Genomic DNA, 14,550 nt, shown 5'->3' with positions numbered 1-14,550 from the left:
CTTGTGAAAGCTGGTAATTTCATCTTTTAGATGGGTGTTTGTAATGCTAAATTAAACTTTGGTTATTAAGCTTGACATAAAAATTGTATTATGTGTCAGAAAAAGCTTTTTAGTCCATTTTTTTTTGATAACTCTGGAGATGTCCTAGAGTTCTTATGATAACTTTTGTTACTGCCATGCTAAGTTACAGCACGTGTTAGCGTGTTTTATTTAATACAGTGTGTAAATCATCATGAAGTGTATAGTACGTACGTTTATTATTTTCACAAAAAGTCGGTTATATGATGTTGGTTTTTGGTGTATTTCAGTTCAAGTGATATTTTCGTTTTCTTACCTCCGTTTCTTGTGCTTTTTTTCAGAATTATCACAAGAACTATAAATTTATTAGCCTGGGCTTTATGTTTCCAACTTTCCATTATAATTAGGTAATTAAGTATGGCAACGAAGAAGATCACAAATGAAAAGGTCAATATGTACGAATGAGCAAGTTATTTGGAAAATTTACTCAAAACTACCAGACTTTAAACATAAGGCAATGAAAAATGAACTTTTTGTCTGACACATAATACAAGATGTAAAGCAAGTTTAATCATCAAAGTTTAATTTAGCACCTCAAAGTCCCTTAAAGTTAAAAATTACCAATTTGGCGAGTGTTTCTCCAATATACAATAAAGTTCTCCGACGAAATCCGTAACGTTTTTAAGGACTACGTGACAGTTATCATAAGAAATCCTGACAAGTTATCATAAGAACTCCATCCTTAGTGTAACAGTTCCTCCCACGTATATCAATTATTTACCTTTGCTTAAAAGGACATTGCGAGATCAGTTCATTCAATTGTGGGAAACGTGTTTAAATTATACATCTAAACTTGATTACTATCGAACTATTTTACTAAATATTCTGAAATTTGTTATTTATATATAAGTCATATTTCATGGCCAACAGTAAATATATGTTCAATGCCCTTATAAATGTCTACATCAAATAAAAAATAATTATCAAAATTTGTTAATTAAAGAAGCTTTTGAAATACGTAATAATTAATGCTCTTGAAAGTATAGCTTTTTTAAATGTATTTATTTTAAACCATTGTACTGTATTACATTTTGTCATTATTGCATTATTTGCCTTAACCATGCTTTAGACTGTGGAGCATTTGGCATCGTACTTCAATATTTTTACGCATACATGTATATGTCAATACAAATTCTAAATAGAATTACAGCTAGGAGACTAATTACACTTGTACATGTGTATTTATATGTACGCGTAACAATAGTGTAGTATGATGCCAAAATGCTCCACAGTCTAAAGCATGGGTGTAAAATAATAGTATATGATTGATCGGATCAGAGCACATAAAGTTTAACAAGTTTCAAATCAGCCAAAAAACATACAAATTTTATGCTAACTTTGGAGAGAATGCTGTTTTCGGTGCCTGTTTATTGCAGAAGCGTTTTCTTGCAAACTTCCGCTCCAAACTGGCAAATGAAGCCGCGGAAAGAGAAAAGTTATATATATAATTTTTTTAGTTTAAAAAAAATCGGAGATTTAATACCACTACTTACATTGCGGCTACATCAATCGCCGGTCTCCTATCGACGGCCATTTAATCTGATAGCAGACTATCATGAGAATAACAAGAGATAGGCATACTTCCTAGCCAGTGCGAGTAGTAATAAGGATATCTCGTGTTGATAGACTTGCTAAACTTAGAAAGATTGTGAGCAAGTTGGTAAAACTTATTAACCTAGACAAATCAAAGACTAAACCAGAAAGTAATAACATTTCTGCATATGCTTATTGCACTTTGTCTATCGGCTGCACCGGTAGAACAACAAATTTTACAACCTTCCCCTGAATTATAATTTCCCTATCTTTTTTTAATTACATAATTATGTACGTTAAACTATCAAACTAGACATTTCTTTAACGGTGCGCAATAAAAAAGAAAAAAGAGAAATAAAATAGGATAGAAAGAAAAAAGACACGGACATAGTTTTTGCTAGATTAGAAGTTAAAAAGAACATGAAGAGCGGAAATAGTTGTACACAGTACTTTCAAAGCCTATCCTAGGCAAAGGCCAATCCAGTTTTCCGTGAGCCGGTGCCTATGGTCCAGAGACCCTTGCCTGGCATAGGCTTCAAGCCATCAATGGCGGGTACCTTAGTAAACTGTGCATGTTAAGTCCCCTTTAGAAGGTTAGTTTAGACAGCTCATCCTTGAAGGATGCCAAAGAATGAGTATGGCAGGTTGTTCCACAGAGAAATTCAACGAGGAAAGTAGCTGAACTTCATAACGTCAGTGGACGTTGAATATTGCAGAAATCGGGTACTACACGTGGCGACCTTGGTCTGGGTTTAGTTGGTGTTATGATATATAAATGTTACATCAATTTTTAAAGAGAACTACTTATTAATTTTTGTTACAAATCTATTCATATGATAAAAAACTGGCTCAGTTGGTATGTTATGCTATGTTTTTCTCAGTGAAAAGCGAGAAAAGTTACAAATATTTTAACATGCAGCAATAGATAAAAGAATTAAGATATACATTTCAAATGGTGTATAATTTAAAAGAATCAAATGTACATTTGTTAAGTTTTATTAACTACAAAATGCCTAATTTTTTATGGACATGAGTGATATTTCTATGGAGTATATAGGAGCTGCTTATCTCTGTTATCTACATCTCTGATTGTAGACAATTTTGTGGAGACCGAAGATTAGTAACTTTTGTATCCCCAGATTATTCTCGCAAATATAAAGCCCGGGACATAAAGCCCGGGACATAATTTTACGCTCTCTAGCTAACACAATTGTCAAAACTATGATGTTAATATAAATTAACCAATGTATTTACATTCTCAAGGGGAGCGGTGGCCTAGTGGTTAATTTAAGGTGTCTGCCTCTCAACCCAGGGATCATGGGTACGAGCCCTAATCGGGTCACGGCCATGCATCTTCATATGACACCAGTACTGGTTGGTTCCAGTATAATAAGTTGCAAAAACTTGTTCCGCAATCGAGCTTAAAAAAGTAAATATGTTTAATCTTAACGTGTCAGATCCTAGATCCCGGCCGATCCCGGATAGGTTCCGGATTTCGGAACCGGGAGAATTTCCCAACCGGTGCTAAGGTTTAGAAAAAATTAGCGATGTCAAAGTTTTGTAAAATGACTCAGGTATTTGTTTCAAGCGTTGACAGCAAGATAGCATCAGCAGTTCAAAAACTTCTCCCCTCTGTAAATGTTGTGGACGTTGATATCAATTTGTCTGGTATTATTTTCTACACTTAATTGATTCATAAATTATATGCACAGCACACATTCTAATTATTACTCGACAGATAAGTCCTACTACATGAGATTATTCACAAAATAATATTGTCATAGATTATTGTGTATGTATAGATTATTATGCATGTATTTTATTTGTATTAATTTCTAAAGGATTATTACACAGACACTTGGGATTTGGAGCTCAAAACGCCTTTAAAATCCAAATAAAATGCATAACTTTATAAAACACTTATAAGACCGCACCTTGAATATGGAAATATTATTTGGAGTCCAAGATTTAAAAAAGATATTGAAGCAATCGAAAGAGTTCAAAAAAGAGCAACAAAAATGGTTCAATGTATCAGAAATTTATCGTATGTAGAAAGATTAAAAATTCTGGAAATTCCTACTTTGGCTTACAGAAGATTTAGAGGTGATATCATACAAGCATGGAAATTATTAAATGGGAAGGAAGATATAGATTATAATGTATTTTTTGAAAAAGCACAACTTGATAACTATCACATCAGAGGAAATTCCATGAAGTTGAAAATAAAATCATGTAAAAAGGAATTAAGAAAACATTTTTTCTCATTAAGAGTAATACCAGAATGGAATAAATTACCAAATTCTGTAGTATGTTCACCAACGCTGAATTCGCTAAAAAACAGACTCGATAAGGTTATGAAAAACAAATTATACTGTTATACCGGATAATAATCATTGGGTGTCAGACCTCGAGGGGGTTATAAGAGATTTCTGATCTCGCGACCCTACGCTGGATAAAGTAAAGTAAAGTAAAGTATATTTGTCAATCCCAGCACATGTACTGATCATATATCAAAAAAACTTAATATAAGCCGCTTTGAAAAAATTTCATATTTCAACATCTATAATAATACACAAGATAAAAATGTTCGCCGGAAAAAATCCGCACACCTACCTTCGTTTACACCTTGTATTTTATTCAATTTCCAATATTTTCACATAATCCTTGTGGTCGTTGACGCATTACACATTATACTTCACGATCATTGTCAGTTTTAAGCTTCATCTTAAATATAAACAACAAAATATGCGAAAAAAACATCAAAAATGTTCAAGATTTACTCACAGACACTTGGGGTTTGGAGCTCAAAACGCCTTTAAAATCCAAATAAAATGCATATTTGTCAATCCAAGCACATGTACTGATCATATATATCAAAAAAACTTAATATAAGCCGTTTTGAAAAAATTTCATATTTCAACATCTATAATAATAAGTTATTTATTATTGAGCGTCAACGACCACAAGGATTATGTGAAAATATGCATTTTATTTGGATTTTAAAGGCGTTTTGAGCTCCAAACCCTAAGTGTCTGTGGATTATTATAGTTTTTTCTCATGTGCTTTTAGTTTACAGTGCTTAAAGTATCTATGAGTATTTTGAGGCCTCAGCCACAGACACTTGGGGTTATGTGCATGGCTCCCCTCCTTGATCCGCACTTGTATACACCTTGTGTATTTTTATCGTGCAAACCGTATGTCCAAATATTTTTGCATATTATTACGACCTGGTCACATGTCTTGAACATAAAACTTGTTTTCTGCTATTTTAACAACGTTTAAAAAAGTACCTAAAATATCATAATTTCATAAAGATAACAACGTACGCTTTCCTTTGATGTGAGAGGACTGGAATGAGTTTCCGCACTGTTTTGAGCTTTCATTTTCATGCCGAGAACCAAAACCCCGTAGCGGTTACTTCCCCTAATCAGTACAGAAAGACTGACGGAAAGGGCCGAGTAGTTGCGATTGAATTTCTTTTTCCCAGCGATTTTCCCGCTGTAATTTACGGGAAACATTCCAGTCGTCATGAATTCGGAAAGAAGCATGTGACACGGTTAGGAAAATGTAATTAAAAGTGCAAAGCTTGGAAGAAAGGTACGATCTGAAAATAACATGCATTTATTTATTAAAGGAATATATGCATAGACTGATTTACACCAGAAATAAATGGCATGCGATAACATAAATACCTGAAATATATGTAGGTCAGTTGTGTTTACATTTCGAAGCTTGGTATCTTCAGGAAATTGAAGCGTTGGTAAAAAATTGACTTTTTAGCTCGACTTTTTTTTTTTTGAAAAAAAAAGTAGAGGTATTGTTATAGTCAGGTCGGCGTTGCCTTTGCCGTTGCCGTTGCCGTTGCCGTCCGAAAACTTGTACCTGGATCATAACTTTTTTATTTCTTGGTGTATTGTCTTCATACTTGGCCACAACAACCCTTGGGACAAGACCTTTCAGTAGACCACACTAACATTGACCTTCATCCATAAATGACCTTGACCTTCAAGGTTAAAAGTCCAATTTTTGCTTGTTCATGCTGTTATTGGCTGTAACTTTGTTATTTTTGAATGGATTGTCTTCAAACTTGAACATAATAATCTTCAAGGATATCCCTTAAAAATAACCAGTCAGACCTTGACCTCCACTCATCAATGACCTTGACTTTGAAGGTCAAATTATTGAAATTTTCATTTTTTTGGCTATTATTGGCTGTAACTTTGGTATTTTTGAATGGATTGTCTTCAAACTTGAACATAATAATCTTCAAAGATAACTGTTAAAAATATACCGAAAGACCTTGACCTTCACTCATTAATGACATTGTCTTTGAAGGTCAAATAATTGAAATTTTCATTGTTTTGGTGGTAACTGACTGTAACTTTGCTATTTTTGAAGGGATAAACTTCATATTATAACAGAACATTCTTAAGGACCAGACCTTGTTGTTTATCAAACCCAAATTTGCTTGGGCTCTTTAATGACCTTGAACTTGAAGGTTATATTACTGAATTTTCTCAGATTGTGCATTTATTGGTGTGTGTGTATGTATAGTATATGTATTATATATATATATATATATATATATAAATGTGTGTGTGTGTGTATATATATATATATAAACATGTGTATATATATATATATATATATATATATATATATATATATATATATATATATACAAATTGCGTCATTTTTTCTATTTTTAGAAATTGCGTCATTTTTTTCTTTTTTTTAGAAATTGCATCATTGTTGCTATTTTTAGAAATTGGGTCATTTTTTTCTATTTTTAGAAATTGGGTCATTTTTTCTATTTTTAGAAATTGCGTCATCGTTGCTATTTTTAGAAATTGCGTCCTTTTTTTTCTATTTTTAGAAATTGCGTCAATTTTTCTATTTTTAGAAATTGCGTCATCGTTGCTATTTTTAGAAATGGCGTCATTTTTTTTCTATTTTTAGAAATTGAGTCATTTTTTCTATTTTTAGAAATTGCGTCATTGTTGCTATTTTTAGATTCTATTTTTAGAAATTGCATCATTTTTTCTATTTTTAGAAATTGCGTCATTTTTTTCTATTTTTAGAAATTGCGTCATTTTTTCTATTTTTAGAAATTATGTCATTTTTTTCTTTCTATTTTTAGAAATTGTGTCATTTTTTTCTATTTTTAGAAATTGCGTCATTTTTTTCTATTTTTAGAAATTGCGTCATTGCTGCTATTTTTAGATTCTATTTTTAGAAATTGCGTCATTTTTTCTATTTTTAGAAATTGTGTCATTTTTTTCTATTTTTAGGATTTTTTTCTATTTTTAGAAATTGCGTCATTTTTTCTATTTTTAGAAATTGCGTCATTGCTGCTATTTTTAGATTCTATTTTTAGAAATTGCATCATTGTTGCTACTTTTAGAAATTGTTGCTATTTTTAGAAATTGCTTCATTGTTGCTATTTTTAGAAATTTCGTCATTGTTGCTATTTTTAGAAATTGTGTCATTTTTTTCTCTATTTTTAGAAATTGCGTCATTTTTTTCTTCTATTTTTAGAAATTGCGTCATTGTTGCCATTTTTAGAAATTGTTGCTATTTTTAGAAATTGCGTCATTTTTTCTATTTTTAGGAAATTGCGTCATTGTTGCTATTTTTAGAAATGGCGTCATTTTTTCTATTTTTAGAATTTGCGTCATTTTTTCCATTTTTATTGAAATTGCGTACTGTTGCTATTTTTAGAAATATGCTTAATGTTTCTATTCATTTATATACAAAATATATAAAGAAAACTAATGTGACAAGACAGACCAACTAAATTTATAAAAAGGAAACGTTAATATATGTTCAAACCTTTCTATGTTTGCGTTTAGAAAAAGTAAAAAGTCGAGCGTTGCCCCCGCTTGGCGGTGGCTCTTGTTTTAAAACGTTATGAAATTCGGTTGAAACTTGTTCATGTGTTAGACACTTAACCGTCTCATACTTATATAAGCAAAAATTTAAAACTTATTCTTGTAATAGATAATACTTTTACTTTTTTATATTCAGGGGCGGAGAAGGGCGGGGTCTATACTCCAAGTGTCTGTGGCCTCAGCAGCTGCTCAGCCCCTTAGCCCAACAAATTATGCGCTTTAGGGCTTTTTATTATATAGATGATGGTTGCCCTTGGCTGATGAAAAAAGGCGGACAGCTGTGTAATATCATTTTGCGAAGTCGTTCCATCTTGCAGTCGAAATATTGAGACTATCGGCCCCTTAGCTTATCCCAGTCATGCAAACAGAAGCTTGTTCCAAAACACCACCCATCTATGCCAAAAGTAACTATATCAGGAGATGGTATGAAGAAACTTTTAAAAGGTCTTAACACAAATATCCCTGACGAAATATCCCCCTTGGTTACTAAAAGAGCTCCATCAAGAGGTTACTCCTGTCACCCACATCTTCCAGATGTCACTAAAAACAGGTATTGTCCCAGAAGGTAAAGGGTCAACTCGGCCCTATACCAACTCGGCATGGGTCAACTCGGCCCCTATTAAAAACCTATTAGGATATAGATTGTTTAGATTGTTTATGCTTTTCTTAGCCTAATTTGAGTGAAAAGCGTTTTTAAAAATGCTTTTCAGTTTGGGTCAGTTTTTTACAATTTGAATAATTATTCTGGAAAAACAGTGTGCATGAATGATCTGAAATTTTGCACAAAGATTAGTGGTCTAAACCTACATCAAATGGTACAATTATCTGGAAAAAATATTTTCAGTCCCATCATGTCAAAAAACCTCAGTGGAGTCCATTTAAGACCCCAAATAAGAAGAACGAGTCTGTGGTGAAATTTTATCTTTTTATTTCAAAAACGCCTGAACTAGAATATGTGAGGTAGTAGCTTTAAAGGCCCATAAAAAATATTCAGTTGACATGGATTTTGAATGATAAACAACTTCTTGTAATCTTTATATCCAAGACTCATAACAATGACATGTATTTGTTTGAATGAAATCATCTGTTTTGTTAATCCCTACAGTATCTACTATCCAGGCACTTTTTTACAAGCACTGAAATAATCAAGCACTCTGTGCTACTGACAGCACTTATTTATGTTTCAGTTAAAAGTACTAAATGTGATAGTGCTGGTCAAATATTTAAACAATCTTTCATTTGTAACATATTTTTTTCCTACAAACAAGAACATTTAGAAAATGACATTTATTTCAGATACAATTTAAATAGACTATGAAGACTTTTGTGTAGAAATGTGTAAAATGTTATTCCATTTCACGAAAACACATAGCTGAATACATTCTTGCTTGGTTGTATTTTTAAAGTAGGTCAACTTTGCTCAATGTAAACCCCTGCCATATATGGTCATTACAATGAAATGCATGATAACCACATCACACTGACTATAATTTTATATTGACAGCAAGTGACAAGTCTAATATTGAAGAAAATGCTGAGATTTTATTGGCTGACACACCTGTCATTATTGACTTAGCTGGTAAGGCAAAGAAGCTAAAATGGGCAGCAAGCACTTGGGCAGGTTTGTAGAATTTTTCCTTTTTTAAAAACAAAATGTTTTAGAAATACTGTTGTAGCATACATGACTTCCTAGTTAAATAAAGAAGAAAGATATATGAAATAGGAAATAGTAAATTTGTATAATAGCTAAAAATTTAGTCTTTGTAGTGGCAGCATGGCTGAGTGGTTAACTATAATGAAAAATGTAATCTTACACATAATTATTGTGATATAATGTGTTTTGAATATTATCTTATTTTCTTATCATTTATTAAATAAATTGTTTATTTGCATTTTTTACAAGAAGAAAAAACAAGAAAAAATTAAGTCTATCAATTCTTCCCCACCTATTATTATTTGTAAATTGAGATACAAAAATATTGCTGTTAATATCATGATTTGAGCCGCGTCAGGACAAAACTAACAAAATGCGTTTGCGACCAGCATGGATCCAGACCAGCCTGCGCGTCCGCGCAGCCTGATCAGGATCCAAACTGTACAAACTCTATTAGAAATAGAGAAACTGATAGCGAACAGCATGGATCCTGATCAGACGGCGCAGACGGGCAGGCTGGTCTGGATCCATGCTGGTCGTAAACGCATTATGTTGGTTGTGTCATGAAGCGGCTCATTTGTAAATTTCAGGAGTTGAAAGATTGATTAAAGAAATAGGAAAGGAAAAGGTAGAATTGATACATTATTCATGTTATATTGCCAATATTTAAGTGTTTCTGAATAAGATTTGTTGAATTCTTTATACATGTACATGGTTATTCATTGGTCACATTTCTTTGATAGTATTTGAAAGTCCTTATTATGATTATTATAATGTATGAAATTTAAGGTGTTTCTTTACATTTTTGCTAAAGAAGTTCAAATATCATAAATAAAAGCTAAGCCTGTACAAATTAAAATAAAAGAAAACAGATTTCACCTGAGTACAAGGCACCATTGTAAAAAACAATATTTTGTTTTGCTGTTTAGATTTAAAGTACCTTGTTAAGGATCATGCCAGGATACTCTCTGAGTGGTACTGAAAAAAAATATCTCAAGGCTTCAGTAAAGAGTTTTCATGTTTAATATTTTCAATATGTTTTAGCCACCTGGATTTACTGTCACCAGAATGGGCGGAGCTTACAGTAGGGTTATGGGAGAGTACGTGCTTGGCTATATTCTCACGAAAGAGAGATTTATTATTGAAGTGGCCAAAGACCAGGAGACACAAAGCTGGAACAAGTAAGGTAAATTTCTATGGAAGCAAATACACTTGAGTGTCATCTTTTTAAGATAGTAAATTTCTCATAGAAAATTGTACATATTTTTTTACAAAAAAACGTTTACTACATATTTTTTGAGGCAACATATGAAAATGGTAAGAAAGTAGAGGAAAAATGATATGGTTACATGATTCAAATTTCAAGGAAAAGTGACTTGAAAGATAATAAGCTAAGACAAAAAAAATATGCAAGTAAGATAAATAAAAAATTACTGAAATTTTGTTTAACTTATTTCATATGAAAATAATCCATGTTTTCAATGTTAATTGTCAGTACTTCATATATATCTATTCAGTCATAGTGCAATATTATATATATAGAATCTGGAATGAAATATTTCCAATATAAGTTCATGAAAAAGCTCTGCATAATTCAATTATGAAAATATAATAAATCTGTCATGAAAAAAGATACAGTAATACATCCACCATCCAAGTTCATCATTTATAAATACATAAATACATGAAAATCTGAATTTTTGTGTGTTGAATATTAATATATTAGCTTTGGCTGATGAATTATTGTCTTGAGATTGATAGGTATTTTTTTAATTCTATCTAGTTTGAAACACAGAAATTACAGAAATTTGGCAGAATTAACAATAGGAATTCTTGGAGTAGGCGATATAGGTCAAGAAGGTAAATATTGCATTTGAATCTAAAGATCAGACTCTTATTGAATATCCTTAAAAGTACCTAATATTTCTTCTCTACTTATTTTATATGTTCCCTAATTTCTTTTTGTTGAATATTTAATATCTGGTTTGGCCTTCCTTCCATTATTCATTCGTGTCATGCTTACCATTTCTCATAGCATTCCTTCTCTTTTAAGATTGATGTGTTTTGAGTGTTGGTAAAGAGCTACTTTCAAATTACTAGCCCCTTGTTTCAAATCATTTGCTCCTCCCCTCTATGGGTTGGTTTCAAATCACTTGCTCTTCCCCTCTATGGGTTTGGTTTCAAATCACTTGCTCCTCCCCTCTATGGGTTGGTTTCAAATCACTTGCTCTTCCCCTCTATGGGTTGGTTTCAAATCACTTGCTCCTCCCCTCTATGGGTTGGTTTCAAATCACTTGCTTCTCCCCTTCAAATCACTTGCTCCACCCCTCTATGGGTTGGTTTCAAATCACTTGCTCCTCCCCTCTATGGGTTGGTTTCAAATCACTTGCTCCTCCCCTCTATGGGTCATTTTCAAATCACTTGCTCCTCCCCTCTATGGGTCAGTTTCCAAATCACTTGCTCCTCCCCTTCTATGGGTCGGTTTCAAATCACTTGCTCCTCCTCTCTATGTGTCAGTTTCAAATCACTTGCTCCTCCCCTCTATGGGTCGGTTTCAAATCACTTGCTCCTCCTCTCTTTGCGTTGGAATCCTATCAGGGGCATTAGATTCTTTTATACGGGGAAGCTATCCAGCTAACTTTGTGGAAGGTTGGTGGTTTTACATTAGTGCAAGCTAGTGTCGATATTGTGCTCAAAGGGACACCTGAAGTCTTTCTTCGCAAGTAAAGCAGGAAAGTCACTATCTGAACTTTGCAGTGTCACTGTTTCTTAAAATAAAAAAACAAACAAACAAATCTTTTATGGAAATATTCACTTTAGTGGTGTTTCATGTCACCCGATCAAAGTTAATAATATGTAATAATAAATTAATATTTATTAAGAATGCCATATTTTATTCGCATGACCATGTATTTAACAGTGGCTAGACTATGTAATGCTGTTGGTATGACAGTTATTGGTGTTACTCGTACTGAACCAACTGAGGAAAAGAAAAGCCAAGCTGTGTCTCAATATAGGTACATTTCATTTAACTATGACATTACAATGAAATATGAATATGTCATTTCCCATTTATTATTTATGGTTTAAATTTATATAATTTTATATCTGTTGGTCATCTCAGTGAATATGTTTAGTTATAAGGTACAGTAGGTGACGTTAAATATTGTTAATTCTGTCTGCGATATTTACTTACAAATGGTATTGTTGAGATTATTAATGAGATTTTTAATAAAATTTTTGATCATAGTGTACTTTCAATACTTTCCATATTGACTTTATATTGTATACTTAGCATTGTAACCTGTTATGATATATATTATCTTTGACAAACAAGTTTATAATGAAATTATAAAAGCCTTGCATGTACCAGTAATAGATATTTGTTTTATTTTAAGGCTGATGTCAGAATTACCATCTGTTCTCAAGGACTGTGATTATGTGTGCAATATTTTACCTAGTACTCCTGAAACACGTGGCACCTTGTCTGGAGACATACTCTCTCATTGTAAAAATAAAGTAGGTTATTTACTGACTACAGGAGTCTTAAAACTTGTTAATAACCAGGTTGGACATGTAGCTGATATCTCATGACCTTAAGGTCATTAGGTTAGTCACTGTGACCTTGACCCCAAAGCTTGTATACAGAGATACTTTAGCCTACAGCTTCTAGATTTTGTGGTGAAGTTGATGATGACATGTAGATCATTTTCACATGGACCTTCACCATAAAAGCTGGTCTACAATATTGAATTTGAAGTGTAGTTAACAATTTGACTTACTTCTTGCAATTAGCACCTTTAAGCACCATTGTTTGGCAGGTTTTCATATTGCTCTCAAATTACAGCAAAGAAAGTAATCAAGACCTTGAATGTTTCTATATGTTTAAAACTACTGAAATTGTTTAAAGATGCAAGATGAAGAATGAACTTTTAAATTGTTGATTTTTTTTGGAAATTGGTTTCATATTGTTTTTGTGTTAATACTTATATTCCTGTGAGATGACGCCTTTTTAAGTAACATATTAGAATAACTATAAACCTGTGATTATTTTCATAACCAGAAAAGTATCTTCATCAACATCGGTCGAGGTGATATAATAGATGAGCAGTCACTTATTACTGCCTTAAAGTAAGTTGAATTATTTAACTTTGTTTACTATATTTAGGTTTCTTTTCCTTTCTTCTGTATGTTCTATTTATTTCTACTTGAGAACTTGATATGAAAATAAAAGCATTATGGGGCTTTAAGTTTGTGTAAGGTGTGGTAGGTAATTGCCTGGTGATTAAGGTGTCACCCAACCCAGAGGTCATGAGTTTGTACTAGATTCATTTTTGACAATGTAGCAATTGCATAAGTAAGAAAAGGAGAAATGAAATTATATACTGGTTTACATTTAGTGCAAGGTGAAATTGGAATAATGTATTTTATATATAGTATTATTTATCTCAATAAATTGATTCAGTAAATAAAAGATTGGTAAACAATTGCATAAGTGTGAATATTCTTGCACACTGTAAAACTTAAAACATTTTTCTCTATGAGGATATCTTGCTGAAACCATAAATAAATGAGCCGCGTCATGACAAAACAAACATAATGGGTCTGCGAACAGCATGGATCCAGACTAGCCCGCGCATCTGCGCAGTCTGATCTGGATCCATGCTGTTCGCTCACAAACCCTATAACAAGTAGAGAAAATGATATCGAACAGCATGGATCCTGATCAGACTGGGCAGATGTGCAGGCTGGTCTGAATCCATGCTGGTCGGAAACCCATTATTTTGGTTTTGTCATGGCGCGGCTCAAATACCAAGTTTGAACACTGATAATTTTACAATACACACCAAATGTTTAATAATATTATACAAAATGTACGTACATGTATTTTTGCATAACCTGAATTGAGAATCTAACTATCTTTCAAATTTTATCTATCACCAAGCAATCCACTTCCTGAACTATCTCATGAGAAAAGTATAGTAAGACATGAAATGGACAGCATGGTGATGGATAAAAGTTTTGAACATGTGTTACTTGATTTGATATTCTACAGGGAAGGATGGATAGGTGGTGCTGTTCTGGATGTGTTTCAGAAAGAACCTTTACCTAAAGAAAGTCCGCTATGGAGTCTACCAGGTGTAGTTATAACACCACATATCGCTGGAGCTACACAAGCTAATTTGGTCAGTACTTCTTAATTTGTTGTTAATTATGATAAGAAGTGGTTTTGATTTCTGACTTATATTCTTAAAAGCTTCCATCCCCATATTTATCCAGAACAGTTTTTGTAACTTTCATGTCTGCAGTCGCTTTTTTAGAAAATTCTTTGACCTAAAACATTTTTAAAATGAAGCAAAACAAAAATCATTGGCAAAATTGTACCATTTTTCA

At 32.6% G+C, this 14,550-nt stretch overlaps 1 protein-coding gene across 1 annotated transcript; it reads left to right on the top strand.

Moving 5' to 3' along the window:
* Positions 1-3,066: 3,066 nt before the first annotated feature.
* Positions 3,067-14,342, top strand: LOC132748186 (glyoxylate/hydroxypyruvate reductase A-like; the record flags this gene model as incomplete). Its single annotated transcript, XM_060737746.1, is given in 9 exon segments — positions 3,067-3,279; positions 9,007-9,123; positions 9,747-9,784; positions 10,201-10,337; positions 10,940-11,016; positions 12,077-12,173; positions 12,555-12,675; positions 13,220-13,287; positions 14,213-14,342. Coding segments are annotated over 9 exon segments (906 nt in total), but the record flags the coding sequence as incomplete, so codon positions are not given.
* Between the last annotated feature and the right edge of the window lie 208 nt (positions 14,343-14,550).

This window comes from Ruditapes philippinarum, unplaced genomic scaffold (assembly GCF_026571515.1).
Source record: "Ruditapes philippinarum isolate M1 unplaced genomic scaffold, ASM2657151v2 ctg1604_1_1_1_1, whole genome shotgun sequence".
In the NCBI taxonomy this organism is placed as follows: domain Eukaryota; kingdom Metazoa; phylum Mollusca; class Bivalvia; order Venerida; family Veneridae; genus Ruditapes; species Ruditapes philippinarum.
The sequence above is the reverse complement of the archived record's forward strand: the minus strand, read 5'-3'. Positions and strand labels throughout refer to the sequence as shown.